The sequence below is a fragment of the Miscanthus floridulus genome, chromosome 1 (genome assembly GCF_019320115.1).
Source record: "Miscanthus floridulus cultivar M001 chromosome 1, ASM1932011v1, whole genome shotgun sequence".
NCBI lineage: Eukaryota > Viridiplantae > Streptophyta > Magnoliopsida > Poales > Poaceae > Miscanthus > Miscanthus floridulus.
In genome coordinates this window covers 10305119-10324624 of record NC_089580.1, presented here as the reverse complement: position 1 = coordinate 10324624, position 19506 = coordinate 10305119, and the positions used below count along the sequence as shown (strand labels likewise).

The 19506-nt window shown below is 42.7% G+C and overlaps 3 protein-coding genes across 4 annotated transcripts; 2 read left to right on the top strand and 1 right to left on the bottom strand.

The window, feature by feature from the left end:
• The first annotated feature begins 443 nt into the window (after positions 1-443).
• On the top strand, positions 444-6174 carry LOC136542036 (magnesium transporter MRS2-A, chloroplastic). Its single transcript, XM_066534317.1, has 13 exons — positions 444-980; positions 1208-1280; positions 1449-1519; positions 1956-2041; positions 2134-2224; positions 2766-2834; positions 3614-3694; positions 3783-3948; positions 4576-4621; positions 4715-4795; positions 5437-5519; positions 5633-5676; positions 5791-6174. The coding sequence occupies exons 1-13, from the start codon at positions 603-605 to the stop codon at positions 5884-5886; spliced, it is 1365 nt and encodes a 454-aa protein (XP_066390414.1). The 5' UTR covers positions 444-602; the 3' UTR covers positions 5887-6174.
• A 3794-nt stretch (positions 6175-9968) lies between these two features.
• LOC136541845 (glucosamine inositolphosphorylceramide transferase 1-like) lies at positions 9969-13631 on the top strand. The gene is made up of 4 exons (XM_066534022.1): positions 9969-10706; positions 10788-10910; positions 11359-11526; positions 11646-13631. Exons 1-4 carry the CDS (start codon positions 10269-10271, stop codon positions 13323-13325), a joined length of 2409 nt encoding a protein of 802 aa, XP_066390119.1. The 5' UTR covers positions 9969-10268; the 3' UTR covers positions 13326-13631.
• A 143-nt stretch (positions 13632-13774) lies between these two features.
• On the bottom strand, positions 13775-16292 carry LOC136541915 (uncharacterized). Of its 2 annotated transcripts, none has more exons than XM_066534200.1 (5): positions 15810-16292; positions 15365-15498; positions 14375-14522; positions 14150-14255; positions 13775-14063 (listed from the first exon to the last, which is right to left on the bottom strand). In XM_066534200.1, exons 1-5 carry the CDS (start codon positions 16120-16122, stop codon positions 14033-14035), a joined length of 732 nt encoding a protein of 243 aa, XP_066390297.1. In that variant the 5' UTR covers positions 16123-16292; the 3' UTR covers positions 13775-14032. The 2 variants fall into 2 exon arrangements, with proteins under 2 accessions (XP_066390297.1, XP_066390222.1); XM_066534125.1 differs by having other exon boundaries at positions 13775-14054; positions 14149-14255; positions 15810-16288.
• Between the last annotated feature and the right edge of the window lie 3214 nt (positions 16293-19506).

Below are 19506 nucleotides of genomic sequence, written 5' to 3'. Positions count from 1 at the left end.
ACACTCGCCACGTAGACTCGGTCAGACCCACCAGCCGTCGTCCACCTCCGTCGGCGTGGTCGTCCCTGTCGACGAAGCCGAAGAGACGAGATGGGAGACAGGAGAGTTCGGATTTTGCATTTCCACTGGGCTCGGTCTTTCCACGTTGGCAAAGAGCCAAAGACATGCCGTCCAGATTGGACACCTTTTCCACTGACGCAACGATATCTTTCAAAAAAAAAGAGAGAGAAAAAGATGCTAAAATTATGCAAACAAAAGACAAACTGAAGTTGACGCCGGCGTCTCGTCGCCCCCAAGTCCGCAACTATTCTCCACCGCGCACTTGTCGCTCTCGCTCGCGAACTGGTACCCACCTGCCAACGCCTGCCCACGTGCCAGCATGCCCAGCCGTGGGATGGAGGATCGGACGGCCCGTGTCTCTCCGAGGAGGAGAACGCACAGCCACCAATTCAACCACAGGTCCGGATAGCGTCTCGTCCTCCCGCTCCCGCCTCGCTCCCTCCGTCGCCTTCTCCAACGGGAAAATAGCCATTACCGAAGGCCGTCAGCAGCCTCGGGCGAGAAATTTCACCGCGCGCGGTCCCGCGATTGATGCCCCCGCCATGGCGTCCGTGCCGCTGTCCTCGCCGTCGCAGTCCGGCCTCCTCGTCCTCCCGTTCCCGCTCCTGCAGCCGGCCGTCGGCGCATGCCTCCGCTACCGCCTGCCGAGGCTGCCTCCGGGGCTCTCGAGCGTGAGGAAGGGAGGGCTCCTGCCGCTGCCGCTCCTGGTGCCTCCCCGGGCCGTGGAGGGCAATGACGGGCGGGCCGTGACCAAGGAGGAGGTGGAGGATGAGGAAGAGGAGGGCGAGGTGACCAAGGAGGGCGAGGAGGATACTCAGGAGCGAGGAGGTACTGGTGCCACGAAGGAGGAGGCGGCAAGGGGTTCGGAGCGGTTCGCGGCGGACTACATCCCGCTCGGCATCAGGGAGCCCGTCTACGAGGTAAGCGGCTAGCAAGCTAGCCAGAAATCCGCAAATGGCTTCTCACTGATTGTTCACATGCTGTTTCATATTCCATTGTTGCCAGCCATTGAACACTTTTTAATCTGAGCATTACGTATCTGAATCTAAATAAGCATACGCGTATCTGGCCGTTAGATATTTTGTAATTTACAACCTTGCAAAATACATATGGTCATTAACCTTGCCGCAAAATTAACTTTATCCAGGCGATAGAAGTGAGATCTAATGGGAGGATGTCCACCAAGAAAATAAGCAGGCGGCAGCTACTGAAATCTAGTGGTATGCACAAGGAACATGTTTCTCATCAATGCACACATGCCACATACATCAACTTTGTTTTGTACTACTTTTAACTGTAAAATGCCCAATTCGTGTAATTGACTATCTATCTTATGATTCCATTTACATGCAAAGACTTCTTCTGATTTCCATCTTTTGTCATTCTAGGTCTCCGCCTACGAGATACTAGAAGCGTTGACCCGTCACTATGGTTAATGAATTCAATGCCTTCCCTGCTGGTAATAGAACGCTTTTATATATAGCTGTGTTGAGTGTCCTTTGTTTATGCTACACTGCATTTTCCAGTTGTATACTGATGATCAATATTACCATGATGTACACACTAGATGACTAGAGTCTGAAAGGGTGATCATACCATTTCTGTCATGCTTTCACTTTTATAGTAGATCATGGAGGGCACAAATGCTTGCATTTTATGAGTTAAATATTAAGGACAATTACTGCTGATTTACATCTAGAATATTCCTGCCTTTTCTTAACCCTTTTTTAACCCATGTATTGATGCCTTCTAGTTGGGATGCCATTATTTCCTGATTTTGTACTTTGGTGTACTTTGTGCTTTACATTGTCTACTTGCACCTTCATTCATATGGCTCCTAAAGACATCCTTTCTATAACATGTGAAAACCATGTTTCATCATTTAATGTCTGTAGGTACGTGAGCAAGCTATTTTACTCAATCTTGGTTCCTTGCGAGCAATTGCTATGTATGAGCGTGTTCTTATATTCAACTATAACAGGTCAGTGTTCATCTTATAATTATAGTTATTTCCTTTTCATGATCTTACTAATTGTTTTATGAACTGATCAATTATGTTTTTAACTTATTTAGCCCAGGAGGGAAGGCCTTTCTAGGGTTATTACTGCCAAGGTTAAATCCAAGAAACATCAATGGTGGGCCCGCAATGCCTTTTCAGCTTGAGGTAACGGATATATCCAATAATCCATATTCGTGGTCTGGGAGGAGCTGTGAACCTGTGATATACTGATATCCTGCCAAGTAAAATGTATTTTCTTCTCTGTTTTCCATCAAAAGTTTTCTGCGAATTTAAGTTGCATAGAATTCCGGGATTATTAACAACAGCACATATTTCTGTTTACATCTGCATTGTACTTTCAACAGATACGCTAAGTAAACATCAATAAGTGCTTCTTATGAAAATTAAATTTGCATCAACACCCAAATTAATTATTGAAGCAAGACTTTCCTGTTATCCCTAATCTGATTTTTGAATATTGAGCAATTGTACAGGCATCATCCATTATACACTAAATGTATACTATTCTGGTTGATCTTATTTAATCATACGCTTATTTTTGTTTAAAATATTTGTAGCACAATGTGGTATTTTATTGTATGTCCTCTGCATTTAAGAAAATGTTATGTGCTTGCATTTTCATGTAAATTTAAAGTGTCGGTTGGAAATATGAACTGCTCTTTCATCATGATTTCCATGTGTTCAGGTTGTTGAAGCTGCACTTATTTCTAGAATACAAAGATTGGAGCAGAGACTAATGAAAATTGAGCCTCATGTGAGTACCAAAGAAGTCTCTGCGTCCTTAAACTTTTTATATTACATATAATTCTTGCTCTTCTTGTAGAAAACTGTACACGGTGATGTGTTTTTTTTTTACTGCATACTCCATTTAAGCATTGTCACTTACATGCTTCTCAATCATTGGCTTCAAACCTTTAAGCTGTTACTCCCATCCCCTATTTCATTGGGATTTCAATTTAGGCAACTTTCATTATAGTGCACACAGTGGAATTCAAACAGCAATGCTTCCAGTTATTTCCATCTCTTATATGCCTTCCAGAAGCCCAACTGCAAATTCACAGTCCATCCCTTTCCTATAACACATTTCCCATCTTAACTAATCCGAGCTCCTGATCTTCAGATATGTCAACCAGTACAAAGAATAAGAGATTATATACTCCCAGTTTTGGCTACTAAGTGACAAACTCTACAACAGACCTCATACAGGACATGCTGTGCCAAATGTCATTGCAGCACTTTCAGAAAGTTAATCCATTAATTTGTCGTCAGCTTTTGACTCTGCTCCTTTGAGATACAGTAGGAATAGCCCTACCAAGTTGATTCTACATTTTCAATGTGCCGATCTAGGTATGGTGGGACTTAGTAGTTCACTACTGCAGTTAGTAGTTTTTGCTTTCATTTCATTGTGAAATGAAGTTTATGAGCTGCTTGGTGGTTTAAACGCCACCATAGGTCTTTGCATTTTGTTGAATCATATATTACTCGGTCACTTAAAACTTTGATGACAAATATTGCTTTCCACTTGCATCTCAGGTGGCTACATTGCTAGAAGTTCTACCAAATCGATTGACAGCTGATGTGCTGGAGCAGCTTCGTCTAAGTAAACAAGCATTGGTATAAAAACTACATTCTGGAATCAATTTCAGCAGCCACTTCTCAAACTTTATTTTGATTTTATTTATGTATGTACTCATGTGTCAAGGTTGAGCTGGGTTCACGAGCAGGTGACCTCAAACAGATGCTTATTGATCTCCTGGATGATCCTCATGAAATCCGACGAATATGCATAATGGGGAGAAATTGCACACTTGATAGATTGAGTGATAACATGGAGTGCTCTGTTCCTTTAGAGAAGCAGATTGCTGAAGGTGCACCTGTAATTTATCATTGTAACTTTGCATATTTCTGGAGATTATGACTGTTGTATTTATCTCGGTAAAGCTTGCATCTTTAGCTGGATACTTAATACGCCAATCGATGTCATGCTATTAGACTAGTTGTCTAGTTAAATTGGCATATGCAAAACAAAAAAAACAAAAAAAAACTGCGTTTACCAAGGATTTTCACAGCTTAGTCTATGTAATTCTGTGCTATTTATTTATCTGGAAGAAATCTTATAGCAGGCATATATGTATGTTAGATATGTGTTTATAGCCATATGCTTGTACAACATGTATAAAACATGTGTACATATCTAACAATTTTTACATTACTTTAAACATAAGGATTTCATATGTCAAAGAACAAGTACCATGTAATGTTTTATAAAAAAACAGTTTCGGTGAAAATAAAGAAGACAACTAGAATTAAAAAATTGGAGTGGATTATAATTTTATTCACTTAGGAGATTGTGTTTCTTTGGGTTTTTGTTTGATTGATAAGATTTTTTTTCTGACAGCATTGAAGTTTCCTTTTATGATCTGTGATCTACTTATTTTTGGAAACAAATTGTTGCTTTTGACTTGATTTATGAATAACTTTTTTGGCTTTAACAGAGGAAGAGGAAGAAATTGAAATGTTATTGGAAAATTATCTTCAACGGTATTCCTATCATTTCCAGCAAACACTATGTTTTTTGGTTCTTAATCTTTTTCTTGCTGGCAGCCATTTTCATTTTATTGTGCATTCCTTCAGATGTGAATCATGCCATGGTCAAGCAGAGAGACTTCTGGATTCTGCAAGAGAAATGGAAGACTCCATTGCTGTGAACTTAAGGTCTGTCCATTGTCACCAGCTGAGCTCAAGAGATGCTCAAGAGCTGCTACATGTTCTCTCTTTCGCTAATGCCTCTCTTACTAAGATGTAGTTGATGATACATACATTTGTGGGAACTATTGGCTTCCCCTATAGATTTGAATATTAAAATAAAGGCGCCAATAAGAGTTCAGTAGATACAACAACTTTGAATATAAAAATAAACTAGTATCTGCCACATGACCAATATAATAGTATATTCATTGCTTCTGCCAGGGTACAAAAAAAATGATATTGTTTTCGTCATTCCTACTGGTTTCTTTTCTGAATTTGAAGCTGACCAAGTGTGTATTTAGAAACATGCTCATCAACCTGAATTACTATGAATACATAAGACAGAAGTCATCCAAAGTATGGCCAACTTATTGTCTAGTGTCTAGATGCCTCACAAGTGAAGACGGGAAATACTGCATGTTACTTGCGCCTCTCAGCTCTCTCTGTGGGCTCATGTTTCATGTTTGTTTTCTGAATCCTGCATACTACAATCAAGAATTATGAAATACTGCTAATTTTGTCATGAGAAATGGATGTGCCAAACTTGCTCTAAATTTGAACATATAATGGGTTATGTTTTGCTTACCATTGCTTTGGAACCCTTGCAGTTCCCGACGACTTGAAGTAAGTAGAGTGGAGCTGCTTCTTCAAGTGGGAACATTTTGCGTTGCAATAGGGGCATTAATTGCAGGTATAGGAATCTTAATTTTGTTATAATTTGTAAATATTATGTTTTATATCAAGTTATTTTTAGATACATTTGCCACACCACTCTTAGACTAATGCCGGGTACTTTGTTTGTAGGAATATTTGGCATGAATCTTAAATCATATCTCGAAACAAATGCGGTATAGCCTTGCACTCTTGGCCTTTTTTTCTGGTTCTGTGCCATGTATCGGCACTATCCATAGTTAATATAGCATGCCTGCCCCATCGTTGACAATAAGTTTGTTTTCGAGCAGTGGGCATTTTGGGCGACGACTGGTGGAATAGTAGTTGGAGCGGTAGCTGGATTTTTCCTCGTGTACTCATATCTAAAGGTTAGGAAGATATTGTGAACCCTGTAACATCTGTATGTTAGAAATATTTGAGAACTGTAAATAAAGCAATTTTGATGTCATTTGCACATCCAGTGATGGATATGCATGTTTATTCTTGATATGGTTTTCGGTGCTCCAAATTATTGCATGGTTGGTGTTCTCTGTACTCTGGCGAGAATGTTGCCACCCTATGCACTGGAGTTGCCCATTGAGACAAATACATTACGGTGCCTGTGGACTTCCGGAAATAGGTTAGAACTCAGAAACAAATATTTGATTTCCATCATAGATGATTTTCTTGAAGGTATATTTTACTATCTTATATTGAAAATTCGTGTCTACATCTGAGGGAGTCTTCTACATCTGGTAATGCACTAATGCTTGGGGACCTCGTTCAAGTCATCATGTGCTATCTTGAACTTGAAGGTACGTTTTACTCGAACTCCAATGAAGCCATTCACCAAGCCCTCATCCTGCCGCAATCACAGGAAGCAATAACACCATACCACGCGGCAATGCACCTGGCTAGGCTGACTTTAGCGCGTGTTTAGTTGGGTGAAAGTTGGAATTTGGGCTACTGTAGCACTTTCATTTTTATTTGACAAATAGTGTTCAATCATGGACTAATTAGGTTCAAAACGTTCATCTCGCAATTTCCAACCAAACTGTGTAATTAGTTTTTTATTTCGTCTACATTTAATGCTCCATGCACGTATCGTAAGATTCGATGTGATAGGTACTGTAGCACTTTTTGGGATTTTGGTGTGGGAACTAAACACGCGTTTTATCCATCCTTTTGCGGGGGCGGGGCGCATGATCAGATGTTCAAACGCCTTGTGCCTGCGCCTAGCTTGATTCCGGATGTAAATTGGAAGAATAATCTTGAGGTAATTCTATCTATTTCAGTACAATCCTTATTTTTGAAATGAATTGCTCTTAAAATTAATTCTGAATCTGAAATTGATGTTACAAAAAAATTAGTTTGATTCTCATATGTATTACTATAAATAAGTGAATTTAAAAAGTTAATCCTATTCAGTTTCTGATGGCCCGTTGTCAGAGCACTCCATCTCACCGTTACATGGTAATCGTTTGATTACTGTGTATTTGTCTGCACTAAACTCTATTTTCTCTTAGTAAAAATACGTGCCAAGGCATGGTCGCGCAAAAAAGACTCGTGTTCTCTGCTTCTGGTAGATCATCAGAACATACTCCACCATTTTTATTACACGTGGCGATCTACTGCATTGGCTCACAAACTCTGATGCATACTAATCCTCTATACTATGCAGCAAGTCCTCTTCCTCTATACTATACGAGTTTCTTGATCTTACTAGATAATTGGCTCCAGGCAACTCTCCAATCCAAGTAGGTGTGTAACTAGGGTTCAAAATTTCGGCGAAATTTCGCGAAATTCGGTAATTTCGGTGGTGGCCGAAAGAAAAATCCGAAATTTTGTAATACACTAATACATGTGTTATATAACTTTAGACTCGATTTTTATTGTTTATATTGCATATTTTTGTATTCAATAGATGTGTAGTCATAAATCATACTAATATTTGTTTAGATTTAAATGTTTTTTTTAAGAAAAAGCATACTTCATGTGCTAGTCTCTAAAAAAAATTCGCCGAAATTTTGACCGAATTTCGCGAAATTCGGTAGTTTCGGTGGTGGCCGAAATTTTTGCAATACCGAAATTGAAAACCCTGGTGTATACGAAACCCTCCCGTATGTCTTGATAACAATTAGCCGCAGGCTGTAACTGTCTGTATCTGGCTTGGCTTATTAGCCAGCTAACAGTGTTTTTCTCTCACATCAAACCAGCCAGCAGTACTTCAACCATAGGCTTATAAGCCAATCCAGCCGAAACGAACAGGCTAAATATCTGATGAGCAGCTCTCCCAAATGTTGAATCTTTGAGCTATTAAAATAATACGCTACGACTTTCCTCGACAAAACCAAGAAGACAATATCTCTGTAAGGATGGAATCCAAGTAAGTACTTCAATATACGGGCAGGAGTCAAGCTCAATGTCAGCAGCATTATCAGCATCATCAGAGTCCCAATCAGAATCATTTTCCGCTGCTGTTGGTTCTCTGTTGTTTTCTTCTTTATCATCATCGTAGCCGTAGGAACCATGTTGTAAAATCCAGGGCCTATCAGTATGATAATGACTGAATGGGTGCCTGGTGACATGCTTCAGTACCCACTCCGCCTTGCTACCAGACTCATCCAGGAACCAAACTTGGAGTCCCTCCTGATAACCAGCCACCGCAAAATGTACCCCATTCACTGACTTTCCAAGACGGAATTGATGATACCTTGTCGAGTTAATGTCAGGCGGCTGGTCAATTACTTACTTGAGTGGTGTTTGAATTCAGCTACTAAAATTTAGGAGATGTGTCGGGAGGATATCGCATAGAGTATTTGGATACTAATAAAAAAACAAATTATATAATCCATCAGTACTCCACGAGACGAATTTTTAAGTCTAATTAAGCCATCATTAGCATATATTTACTGTAGCACCACATTGTCAAATCATGAGCTAATTAGGCTTAAAAGATTCGTCTCGCAAATTAGTCGAAAACTATGCACTTAGTTTCGTAATTAGTCTATATTTAATACTTCATGCATGTGTCCAAACATTTAATGGGACAGCGACTAAAATTTAAGAGGGGCAACCAAACACCCCTTTATTAGTGGACACGTTTATCCTGCAACATAAAACCATTGGCAAAAATTTACTATAAGCAACCATGCATACTTCAAAACGTCAATGGAAGAAATCAAAATATATAAACATATATATAGGTTTATGGGACAAGTGACTACCTCGTAATGAAAGTTAACATCCAGTACACGTAGAGTGCTCCATGTCGGTAGACAGCATGCCAATGTCCGCAATCCAATTTTGACCATACGTTGGCAGCAGTTGCTGTGTGTTCTTCCTCACGGAGCCTCTGTGTGCTAGATGAGTAAATACGTACTAACATGTAATCCAACGACTCGTCCTTGTAATCAAGTGGACTTTTCATCGAAAACACCTCAAAATATGGCGATAACGTGGGATCGAACACAAGGTACCAATAATCGTAATAGCTCCGTTTTTCCTCGGGCAAGGTCGGATAAGGCGGCAAGCGCATCCATTGCCTCGTCGCCGGGTTGATCACGTGATCCTCAAGCAGGATGAGGCCATTGCGGCAATCGGAGATGGCTGCGAGAGAGTAGCCGTGATCGTCTTTGTCCATCTTCAGGTAGCTTGGGAGATCGCCGGCGATCTTACGCGCCATGGATGGCCGGACGAATAATTCCGGGTACTCAGCCTCGTTCGTCATCATGAAGATGACGGCCACCGAGACCGGGAGGAGGTCCGTGCGCAGCTGGCAGCGCGCGTCCGCGTCCACGACGTCACGCCACTCCCTGCAGACGCAGGGCGACACGGCGAGGGTGCGCGGCGGCAGGAGGGTGCCCTAGGGGCCTGTTCGTTTGGCACCATAGCTAAAAATACCATTGACTGATTCACTGTTTCAGCTGAAAAAAAATAAACTATGGATTATAAGACAAATGAGCGGGCCCGACGTCCACTAGCACGTCCCGAGGCAGCTGCTCCATCTATTCCCGCCGAGGTTCCCTCGATCGGGAAGGAGGCACGATCGCCGCGCCGCCGAGAGATCGATATGGCAAGCGCGTTACACCCTTCGCCCTTCGCCTTCGTGCTCAGCTGGTCTCGCGGGGGTCATTGGTTCGTGGAAGGACGGGAGACCTAAGAATCTTGTTCCGTCTCGACACGACAGGAACACTAAGGGGCCGTTCGTTACACAAGGAATGACCACCTGGAAAAAAATATTGGCCGGAATACTAGTTAAAATTGTATATATTTCATGAGTGGGATTAATTCCTGGGCTGTTTCTACTATAACCGAACGGGCCCTAAACGGGATCAGCCTAACTAGTTTGTGATCCTGCTCCCTCTCCGTCTAGGAGTATGTGTGTGTGTATATATATTAATCGTGCATCTGGATTCTCTAAAATATTGCATGCCTTAGGCCTCGTTCGCTTGGCTGAAAAAACAATCCGAAACACTATTCCGACTGATTTGTTGTGAGAGAAAAATACTATTTCGACTGAAAAAACAAGCTGAAAAAGACGGATTAGAAGATAAGCGAACACAGCCTTAGCCGTAGTAACACGATTTTAAACTAATAAAATAATAAGAAACCGGAGCCATGTTTCCATTTGGCCCGCTTGCTCCTCTTGTTCATGGATCATCACAAGGCCTTGCTGGCCTTCTTCCATGTCGCGCGGCCACGGCTGATGGTTAGCTAATGTTAATTTATTACGAGAGAAAAGCATTATAGCTGATAAGTCCAACAGCTGATAAGTTGAAGCGCGAACATGGCCTTTCCTTCCGAGTTTCTGTCATCACGGGCCCGGCCCATCGAAGAAATCCGCCCACGCAGCAACGCTGAGTCGCTGACGCCATCTTTTGCGCGCGGCGCGCCTCGTCCCCTGCTGCCTGCTCTTTTCGCGGCAGCGGTGCCGTGCCACGATCATCAACAACAAATCTCTAACCGCTACCGATCCATGCCGTCGTCACCCACGCGGCCGGCGATGGAGCATCGCCGCCGCCAGCCTCCAGCGCCCTCCGCGCCCGCCTACCTCGCCGCAACGCTCGCCTTCCTCACCCTCGCCGCGGTCGCCTACTCCCGCGCCGCCTTCCCCCGCTTCCCGCACCCGCCGGCCACCCGCGGGTGCCGCGCCGACGCCGAGGGGTCCTGGTCCGCCGGCGTCTTCCTCGGGGACTCCCCCTTCTCCCTCAAGCCCATCGAGCACGTAACCGACTCCCCGAGCTCATCCCCTTCTCCCTCTCCTCGTAGTGGTGCTATTTAATTGGCTTGGTTTTTGTGGATGCAGTGGAGGATCTCTAGTGGCCCTGGAGCGGCATGGCCAGTGGCGAATCCGGTGGTGACGTGCGCCGATGTGGCGGAGGCTGGATTCCCTAGCAGCTTCGTCGCCAACCCCTTTCTCTTCATCCAGGTTCGGAGCTTTGCTTTGCTTTCCTAGCCTTATTAGAAATTTATAGGGCATTTATAAGGGATGAATTATCTACTGCTGCAGACAAGTCTCAGTTACATAAAGAGTTGGCATATTAATCATAAAATGATCTCATGATGTTGTCACAATTTTGACGTCCTGCGGTGGTTTCAAAAAAAAAAAAAAAAAACAGTACTAGTTTGCAGTTTGAAGGGCGGGCCTGGTGCAAGCGGCAGAGTCTTACCGCCTGTGACCGGAAGGTCCCGGGTTCGAGTCGCGGTCTCCTCGTATTGCACAGGCGAGAGTAAGGCTTGCCACTGACACCCTTCCCCAGACCCCGCACAGAGCGGGAGCTCTCTGCACTGGGTACGCCCTTTTTTTTTTTTTTTACTAGTTTGCAGTTTGTCTCCACTCTTGGTGAATGCATAATTCAATGCTACAATGTCTTTAGGGGGATTCCATTTATATGTTTTTCGAGACCAAGAACCCCATTGCATCACAAGGCAACATTGCTGCTGCCGTGAGCAAGGACGCTGGCACAGCATGGCAGCAGCTGGGTGTAGTGTTGGATGAGGAGTGGCACCTTTCTTACCCATATGTGTTTAGTTATGGAAACGAGGTAAATATATTATTCACGTATTGGAGAAAATTGTGCATTATTGATCATCAACAAAGAAATGCTTGTTCTAATGATTTTCCTATCTATCTGTTTTTCTTTCCTTTGCCTTACTTTGACAGACTTACATGATGCCTGAAAGCAGGAAGAAAGGAAACCTTAAGTTATATCGTGCCGTGGAGTTTCCCCTTAAGTGGGAATTAGAAAAGGTCCTTCTGGAGAGGCCGCTTGTAGATTCGGTCATCATATATTTCAAGGGTTCCTATTGGCTCCTTGGATCAGATTTAAGTTCTTATGGCGCAAAACAGACAGGTGAACTCTTTATTTGGTACAGCAGCTCTCCTCTTGGTCCTTGGAATCCACACAAGCAGAATCCAATTCATAATACAGGCAACAAGCCAAGTGCCAGAAATGGAGGCAGGCCATTCATTTATAATGACAATCTTTATCGCATAGGCAAATATCGTGGTGGTGGATATGGATATACCATCCAAGTATTCAAAGTTGAAGTCCTGACAGCAGATCAATACAAGGAAGTCGCAGTCCCATTTGTCCTTGACAAACCCCTCAAGGATCGAAATGCATGGAATGGTGCAAGGTCCCATCACCTTGATGTCCAGAAGCTTCCATTAAGTCAACATTGGATTGGGGTAATGGATGGTGACAGAGTGCTTTCAGGTGACTCAATTCATCGTCTGACCGTAGGCTGTATGTTTTATGGTGCTGCTTGCATTTTGGTTCTTCTACTTGGTGGGCTTATTGGTGCAATCAAGTGCACCTTACCACTTAGATGGTATCTACCACATACTGAGAAACGGAGTGACACCTTTGATATAGAGAAGCAGGTATTGCTGTGCCATAAATTTAGTTGGCTTATCTGCAATGTGAACAGGTTGGGATCTCTTATTGGTGGGAAAATTAATTACAGAGCTTGGAAAGACCGAGTTTATATAGCTGTTATAATATTGATATTAGTAGTCCTAACTCTTTTGGGGACTAACTACATCTTTGGTGGCAGTGGTGCAGAAGAGCCATATCCTATTAGAGGTAGGTACTCACAGTTCACATTGTTGACCATGACCTATGACACCCGATTTTGGAATCTGAAGATGTTTGTGGAGCATTACTCTAAATGTGCATCGGTGAGGGAGATTGTAGTGGTCTGGAACAAAGGTCGATCCCCAGTGCAAGGTGAATTGAAGTCTATGGTGCCTGTTAGGATCAGAGTTGAAAACAAGAATACTCTGAACAACAGATTCAAAATAGACAAAGAAATTAAAACAGGAGCTGTTATGGAGCTTGATGATGATATCATGATGACATGTGATGACTTAGAGCGTGGGTTCAAGGTATGGAGGGAGCACCCTGATAGGATCGTTGGATACTATCCACGCCTTGCTGAGGGCTGGCCTCTGGAATACCGCAATGAGAGGTATGCTCGGCAACAAGGAGGTTATAACATCATACTAACAGGAGCAGCATTTATGGATCATGAGCTAGCCTTTAAGAGGTACTGGAGCAAAGAGGCTGAGATAGGAAGGCAGATTGTTGATAGTTTCTTTAATTGTGAGGATATTCTCCTAAATTTCTTATTTGCGAATGCAAGCTCGGCAAGCACAGTGGAGTATGTAAAACCAGCTTGGGCAATTGATATGTCTAAGTTCTCAGGAGTAGCCATTAGTCGAAACACACAGGCACATTACCATGTTAGGAGCAAATGCCTTGCTTTGTTTTCAGGAATCTTTGGGAATTTGACTTCCAAGAGGTCTTTTAACAGCCGGGGTGATGGCTGGGATGTATAGTGACATAGATAACTGGGTAGCCTTTTCTTGATTCTTAAATTGTCTGCTTAGTTTATAAGGTAGTCAGGTGAGTGTTGGACTAGTGCAGTGTCATTCATGTAACTATTAACTGTCGTCAGTTTGCCGTATAAGTTTAGCACATATCCACTATCTGTAAGTTTTTCAAAGACTCTTTTTGTGTGTCATGTCCTTGCACTAACATTCCATTACTAAGCGCTTCTGAATTTAACCTTTTTGAATTGTTAGTCGGAGTTGTACTGAGTCTGGGTCAGCAATCTGTAACTATGGGCTCTGTCCATGCAACTGCAACTCTGTTCTAGAACAAATGGTTTTGTCTCCCTTCAGATAACCAGAGGTTATCATAAAGTATTCCTGGCTATTTCAGTTTGCACAATTACATTACAGGATTGATTCTACCAGAAGAAAAAAGAATTGTCAAGAATCCGATGTGTACAGTTTGTCAGACTTCATTCAATGCGAGAATGGTATGTACACATTTGTATCCTCTGCATTTTGATGAGCACAAGGTATCAAGGAAAGTCTTCTTTCTTCTTTAACCAAGGCACGAGACAGTAAACCTTCATTTTCGCAACTTTCTCACAAATGCAGGCAATGTAATTTATGGTGCATGATTGAATAATTAATCTAATCGCTGCCACAAGAATCCATAGAGTCAAGCTGCTTGAGTCAAAACTTGAAGTTCTTCTTCAGGTAAAGCACCACCTCTTGCTGCAAAAATATTGTGGCATAAGGGTTAATGTTCTATTTTCTATGCACTAAGCTTTATGTTCTTTCAGAAAGCCGTGAGGTCCAATTTACTTACAATCAAGCAAAGGACGATGCAGCCTGCAGCTCCAGGGAAAAGCGCGTACCAAAGTTGCAAATTGTGAAACTTCGGGCCATCGATAAACAAGATGGGCAAGCTTGCCGCTGCAAGAATTCAGAAATGAGAAATGAAGGAGCGAACAAAACAAGAGTTCAGTAGAGAGGAGATGAAGTACAGACAGCTAGGGCAACAGAACCATACTTTCTTGTCTTGGGAGTTTTACCTGGTGGATGTGAGGCACCCGTGATGGTCATGAATGCTATGCTGGCTGAAAGAGCTGCGCCTCTTGCTAACCAGCCAGGCCCAAACAACGAGAGGGCTAATACGCCAAAAGCCGCACAACCAATCTGGGCAACGAACATATTATATTTCTGCAAATTGTTACCACCCGTATTAGTATTGATTATCATAGATGAAGCACGAGATCTTTTGATTCGCCATTAGAGTAGCTACAAGTTTGTACAGTCACAAATTATTACTGTGTTAGTATTGATTATCATAGGTAGATTTCAAGAGATTTTGATTCGCTGTAAGCAAGTAGCTACAGGTTTCTACAATCTTGAATCATCTCAAAATGGAAGAAGGTAACTGTAAGCCTGCCACAATGGTATTTTATTGTTTTGAAAACATCAGATAACTCAGTAAACATTTAAATTTGTGGTTACATTGGAATGACTTGGAGCTGAGTTCTTCAAAAAAAAATTTACTAATATTAGCTACATGCTTTTTAACTTCAAAAATATTAGCTACATGCTTTTTAACTGGATATTTTGTTTCTGCAACTATGGAGGTCTCAATGCTTTGCTTTTCCACGTCATTGCGTCTGCCACTCTTCTCTTCTCGGTTAATGATATCTTTGCCTTTTCTCGTTTAAATTCAGTTACCCTTAAATCAACCATGGTTAATCAGATTTATGCCTAAGTGGTTGTTTGTGGAGCATTCTAATATTTTTTCAGTAAATTTAGAGAATTCAGCGGAACATTTCAATAAGGAATATGTGAGAAAAGTGTCTGAGGCTAATTTGTCTATATCTATCATCATACCAAACACTTTTCTCAAAAGAAAAGGATGATGTATGACCCTTTTTCATCTCTGGTGCCCAAAGCGGCTATTTCGTCCTACGCTACAGTCATAAATTAAACATTGTGGAACTGTATTTTAAGATGTTATTTTCTTCAAAACAAATATTTTAAAATGTGTGTTGACCATGCACCTTGGCTGCAGGCGAGTCTGGAGCGCTGAAAAGCACGCAGCAGACTGCTCCAAGGGGCGCAATCGTCAAGGATACTCCCTTGAACGCCACCATCTGGTCCATTTTCCCCAGTACCGCCATGGCCAAGAATGCTCCTGCATGGTATCAACATTATTGCAGAGGGCAACAGATCAAACAGGAGGCCTTTCTCTTCGTAATAAACTTGTTCTTAAAGCCCAAAAACTTAGCGCTGGTTCGCCAATATGCAAGAACTACTTGTTTTTCTGAAATAAATATGCATGAAATAGTTGTCATCATCTGGAAATAAATATGCAAGAAATTGTTGTCATCATCTGGCAGTAGCAGAGAGCGCTTTAGACAAAGGGGAGTCAGCAGATCGGATCGAAGAGAAACCTCCGAATTCACCAAAAGAGGAAAAGGAATCATCGAAGTCTGTGGGACTCACCGGCGGAAGGCCAGAGCACGTCGCTGACGCTGACACCGCCAGACGAGGCCGGCGTGACCTTGGCCGCCCCCGCCGTGGCCGCCTCCGCGACGACGCGCAGGTCCCTTCTCCTCCGCCAGCTGAAGCTGATCGCATTGCCAGCCTTAAGGGAGGAGGTGGAGGAGGGGAGGCCCGTCCTGCCGCCATTGGCTCGCAGGAGGGGCGCTTGCGAGTGCGACACCGCTGCCAGAGACTGCTGCACCCTCGCTCGTGCCAAGACGATGCTGCTGCAGCAGCCAATGCCGTGCAGGCTCTGGCTCTGCAGCAAAGCCATCCCCCCGAGTCCCGCTGCCGCCCTCCCTCTCTCTCTCTGTGGTATCTAATCTAGCTCTGCTGTTTGTCTCTCCCCCGAGAAGAAACGCGGGTATTTAGCCCGTCTCCAACAACGAACTAACTGCCACCCAAACCCAATAGGTCTAAAATCAGTCTTCAACGGAGTATCCGTATTTATATGGAAGACATGAGAGGCATAATCTAAATATGGATTCTATCTTTTGAAAAACCATTTACAGAAATGCTTTTCTCTTGGGTCTTGACGTTGAAGAAGATGTCGAATAGATATTAAATCTTTTGTCTACTTCAAAGAACGAATGAATCTTTTAGTCGTCGTCGAGGAAGATAAGGTGCGAGAGGACGGAGGAGGTGAGCTCTTGGGTGGGTGGGAGGAGCCGCTGTAACGAGGGGAGGTGGCCTCTTCGGTAGCGTGGAGAGTCGCAGCTGTTCTGTTCTGTTCTGTTCTAGTCTATTCAGACTTCAGACTGAGACGATGATATATAAAGAAACAAACAGTCAAACAGGCAGTGGGATACTTTTCATGCGCGCCTCCTTGTTTTCTTCTTCTGATTTGGGTCCCCATTCTTCCCCAAGCCATGGATGACAGGATCGCTGCCAAAGTTGCCGTCCCATGTCGTCCATCATGTTTTTTCGAGGAAATCAGGAGGGGTTTCCCCCTAGTGTCCCATGTCGTCCATCATGTGGCCACCGCTCACAGACAAACCTCCACGCGCAACACATCGCCGGTGCAAGCAGCATGCATGAATCCAAAACTTAATAAGTGAAGGTGAAGCCTTGTACTCCCTGAGGATATGTCGTGCAAGAACAAGCTGGTCCTGGATAAATCGTATTTTATTTTGGATTTCAGAGAACATCCCAGAAACTGAAGAAAAGAAAAGAAATTCAGGTGACAGTTGGGTGTTCCAGTATCAAAAAAAAAATGTAGTACACTGTTATACGTAGTTTTGTAAGGTCACTTGCAGCTAACATATCCGGGAAGCTCAACACCGACGACTGCCCCAAATGACGTTTCTTGCTCCTAGATATCAAGTTCGACAATTTAACTGAAAGCTGTACATATAAGCACCGAAGTTTCCAAAGTTCAGTCCTATTTCCTTTATCATTTTAGGAAAAATCTAAATTACTCCCTTAAAGTTTCGGATAACCTCCTAAACTAACATTTAGTTTGGTTTACTCTCCTTTTATTTTAGTCGGTCCAGTTTGCCACTTAACAAGATTTATTTTATTTTGTTCCTTCATATACAAGTCCATTTTTAATTCAAAATTTGTGAGGTGACGATGGACATCATATAAATGCATTATGGATTTGTTTTTATTTACATTTTAAAATTTTAAGTATTAGTTTATTATTAGATATCCTAAGTTATCAAAGGTAATGATAAGAAAATATGGTGTATTGTTAACATAGATTATGGGTCTATTTGGCAGAGCTGTGCTCCCCAGCTGTGCTCCCTGATTCACTGGTGAAGTGATTTTCTGTTAAATTTGAAATTAAAAATCAACCAGAAACATGGTGAAGCAAAAATAATAAATCTTAAGGAACAAAAACGACCAAATCAAAAGTTGATTGGAGTAAACCGAACCAAAGTTAATCTTTATGCAGATTGAATATAGTAATTAGGACATTTTCTTATAACTTTAATTTGCAGATTGTCACTAGATTTCCACGAGGCAAATGGTGCTGACATTTTCATTCACCAAAAGTTAATGCTTTTTTGTATCCATCAAATGAAATACACTTTTGAAAAAAAAATGTTCAAGTTATTTTGTATCCAGACAATAAAATGATATTTTAGAAAATAAATGTGCTATGAAACATCACTTTTATACTACAATTATTGCTTTTGAAAACTTTGGGATTTCCAAACACACTAGTAGTGTCCAAATAGCGGTGCCCTGTTCACTGAAATTTGGCTTATGCAGTTATGCTGATTTGTTGTGAGAGGAAAACACTGTTCGTTCGTTGAAAAGTAGTGTTGAAGTAGTGCTGAAGAACAGGGTTTCGATCGACTTTACAATCTTCTAGTATATAGGTATGGAGGTGAAAATATTTTAGTTTTACGTGTGTTTCGGTCGACTTGTACAAACTTGCATTATCTAATACGACTAAATCTATTGTCCTAACTAACGATGTATTGGGCAAACCTGCTTAAGATTTTTTTCCCTCGCATGTTTGCACTTGTATTATGTCATCTACATACTGCATATGTAGGGCACTGTCGACGAAATACGTCCGACAGTCTACCGAGAGGTATGCCCACGGTAGTAGATGAATCGGTGGAGGTGGCGGTGAGGAAATCGAATGGTGTCACAGAACGCAAGAGATAGCGATTAGACATGTTCAGACCGTCAGCTTGACGTAATACCCTACGTCCTGTGTCTTTGTGGATTGTATTATGAGAGATGAGATGAAAATGAGGGGGTCCCTACCCGCCTTATATAGCTCGGGGGGTAGGGTTACATATCTGTTGTTTCTATCCTGATCGGTTTTATAAGATAGGAAGTTACAAATATTACGGGATCTAACATATCCGAGCAGGTTTCCTAGATCACCGACGATCTTCACGCAGTCTTACGAGGCACGCCGACCTGTATCTTGCTTCGCACGGTGTCATCTTGTAGGCTGGACCTCCATTAGTGGCGTGGCCCATGCGCAGTCTTGTGGGCTGGACCCCCCTAGCGGCTCGGCCCATACGCAACCCTATTGGTATCGGGGGTTATACCCCCACAGCTAGTCCCTGAGCGCCTTACATCAGTTGAGCAACACTGTCTTGAGCTTGTCCGAGCTATTGAGCATGCATCCGAGCTGCTGAACATGCCGTCCGAGCTATTTAAACATGCGTTCGAGCTGTCTGAGCATGCGTTCGAGCTGTTCGTCTGGTCGCTGGAGCCGAGCACACTCGAAGCCAAGGTTTGTCAGAAGGATGTAAGGAGCTCAAGTAAAAAAAATTCAAAGTCACCATCTTAGGTGAAGTGTGCCCACTTAGGTTCCGGACGTCGAAGTTGGTCGCATGGACGTCGAAGTTGGTCGCATGGCGTCCTTGACTTAGTTAGCGCGGAAGAACTTAGCCGCTTTGAAGAGATCTAAGTCAAAGAAATAAGCATATTCACCGCAAGGTGAAGTGTGCCCACTTAGTCCCCGAGCCTGGCACTAGGTGAAGTCGTCTCGTGGTGCCAGGGTCCAAAGTAGTAGTCTTCAGGTGCTGAACCAGTTTCTAGCTTAGCTAAGAAAAATAGTACAATCATCGCTAGATGATGTGTACATACGTAGTCCCCGAGCCTATTGGAAGATTGCGAAGAAATCTTGTAGTAGGGTCAGAGAAAGAAAATATTGTGTCGTAACAACGCTCAGCGTTGAATATCA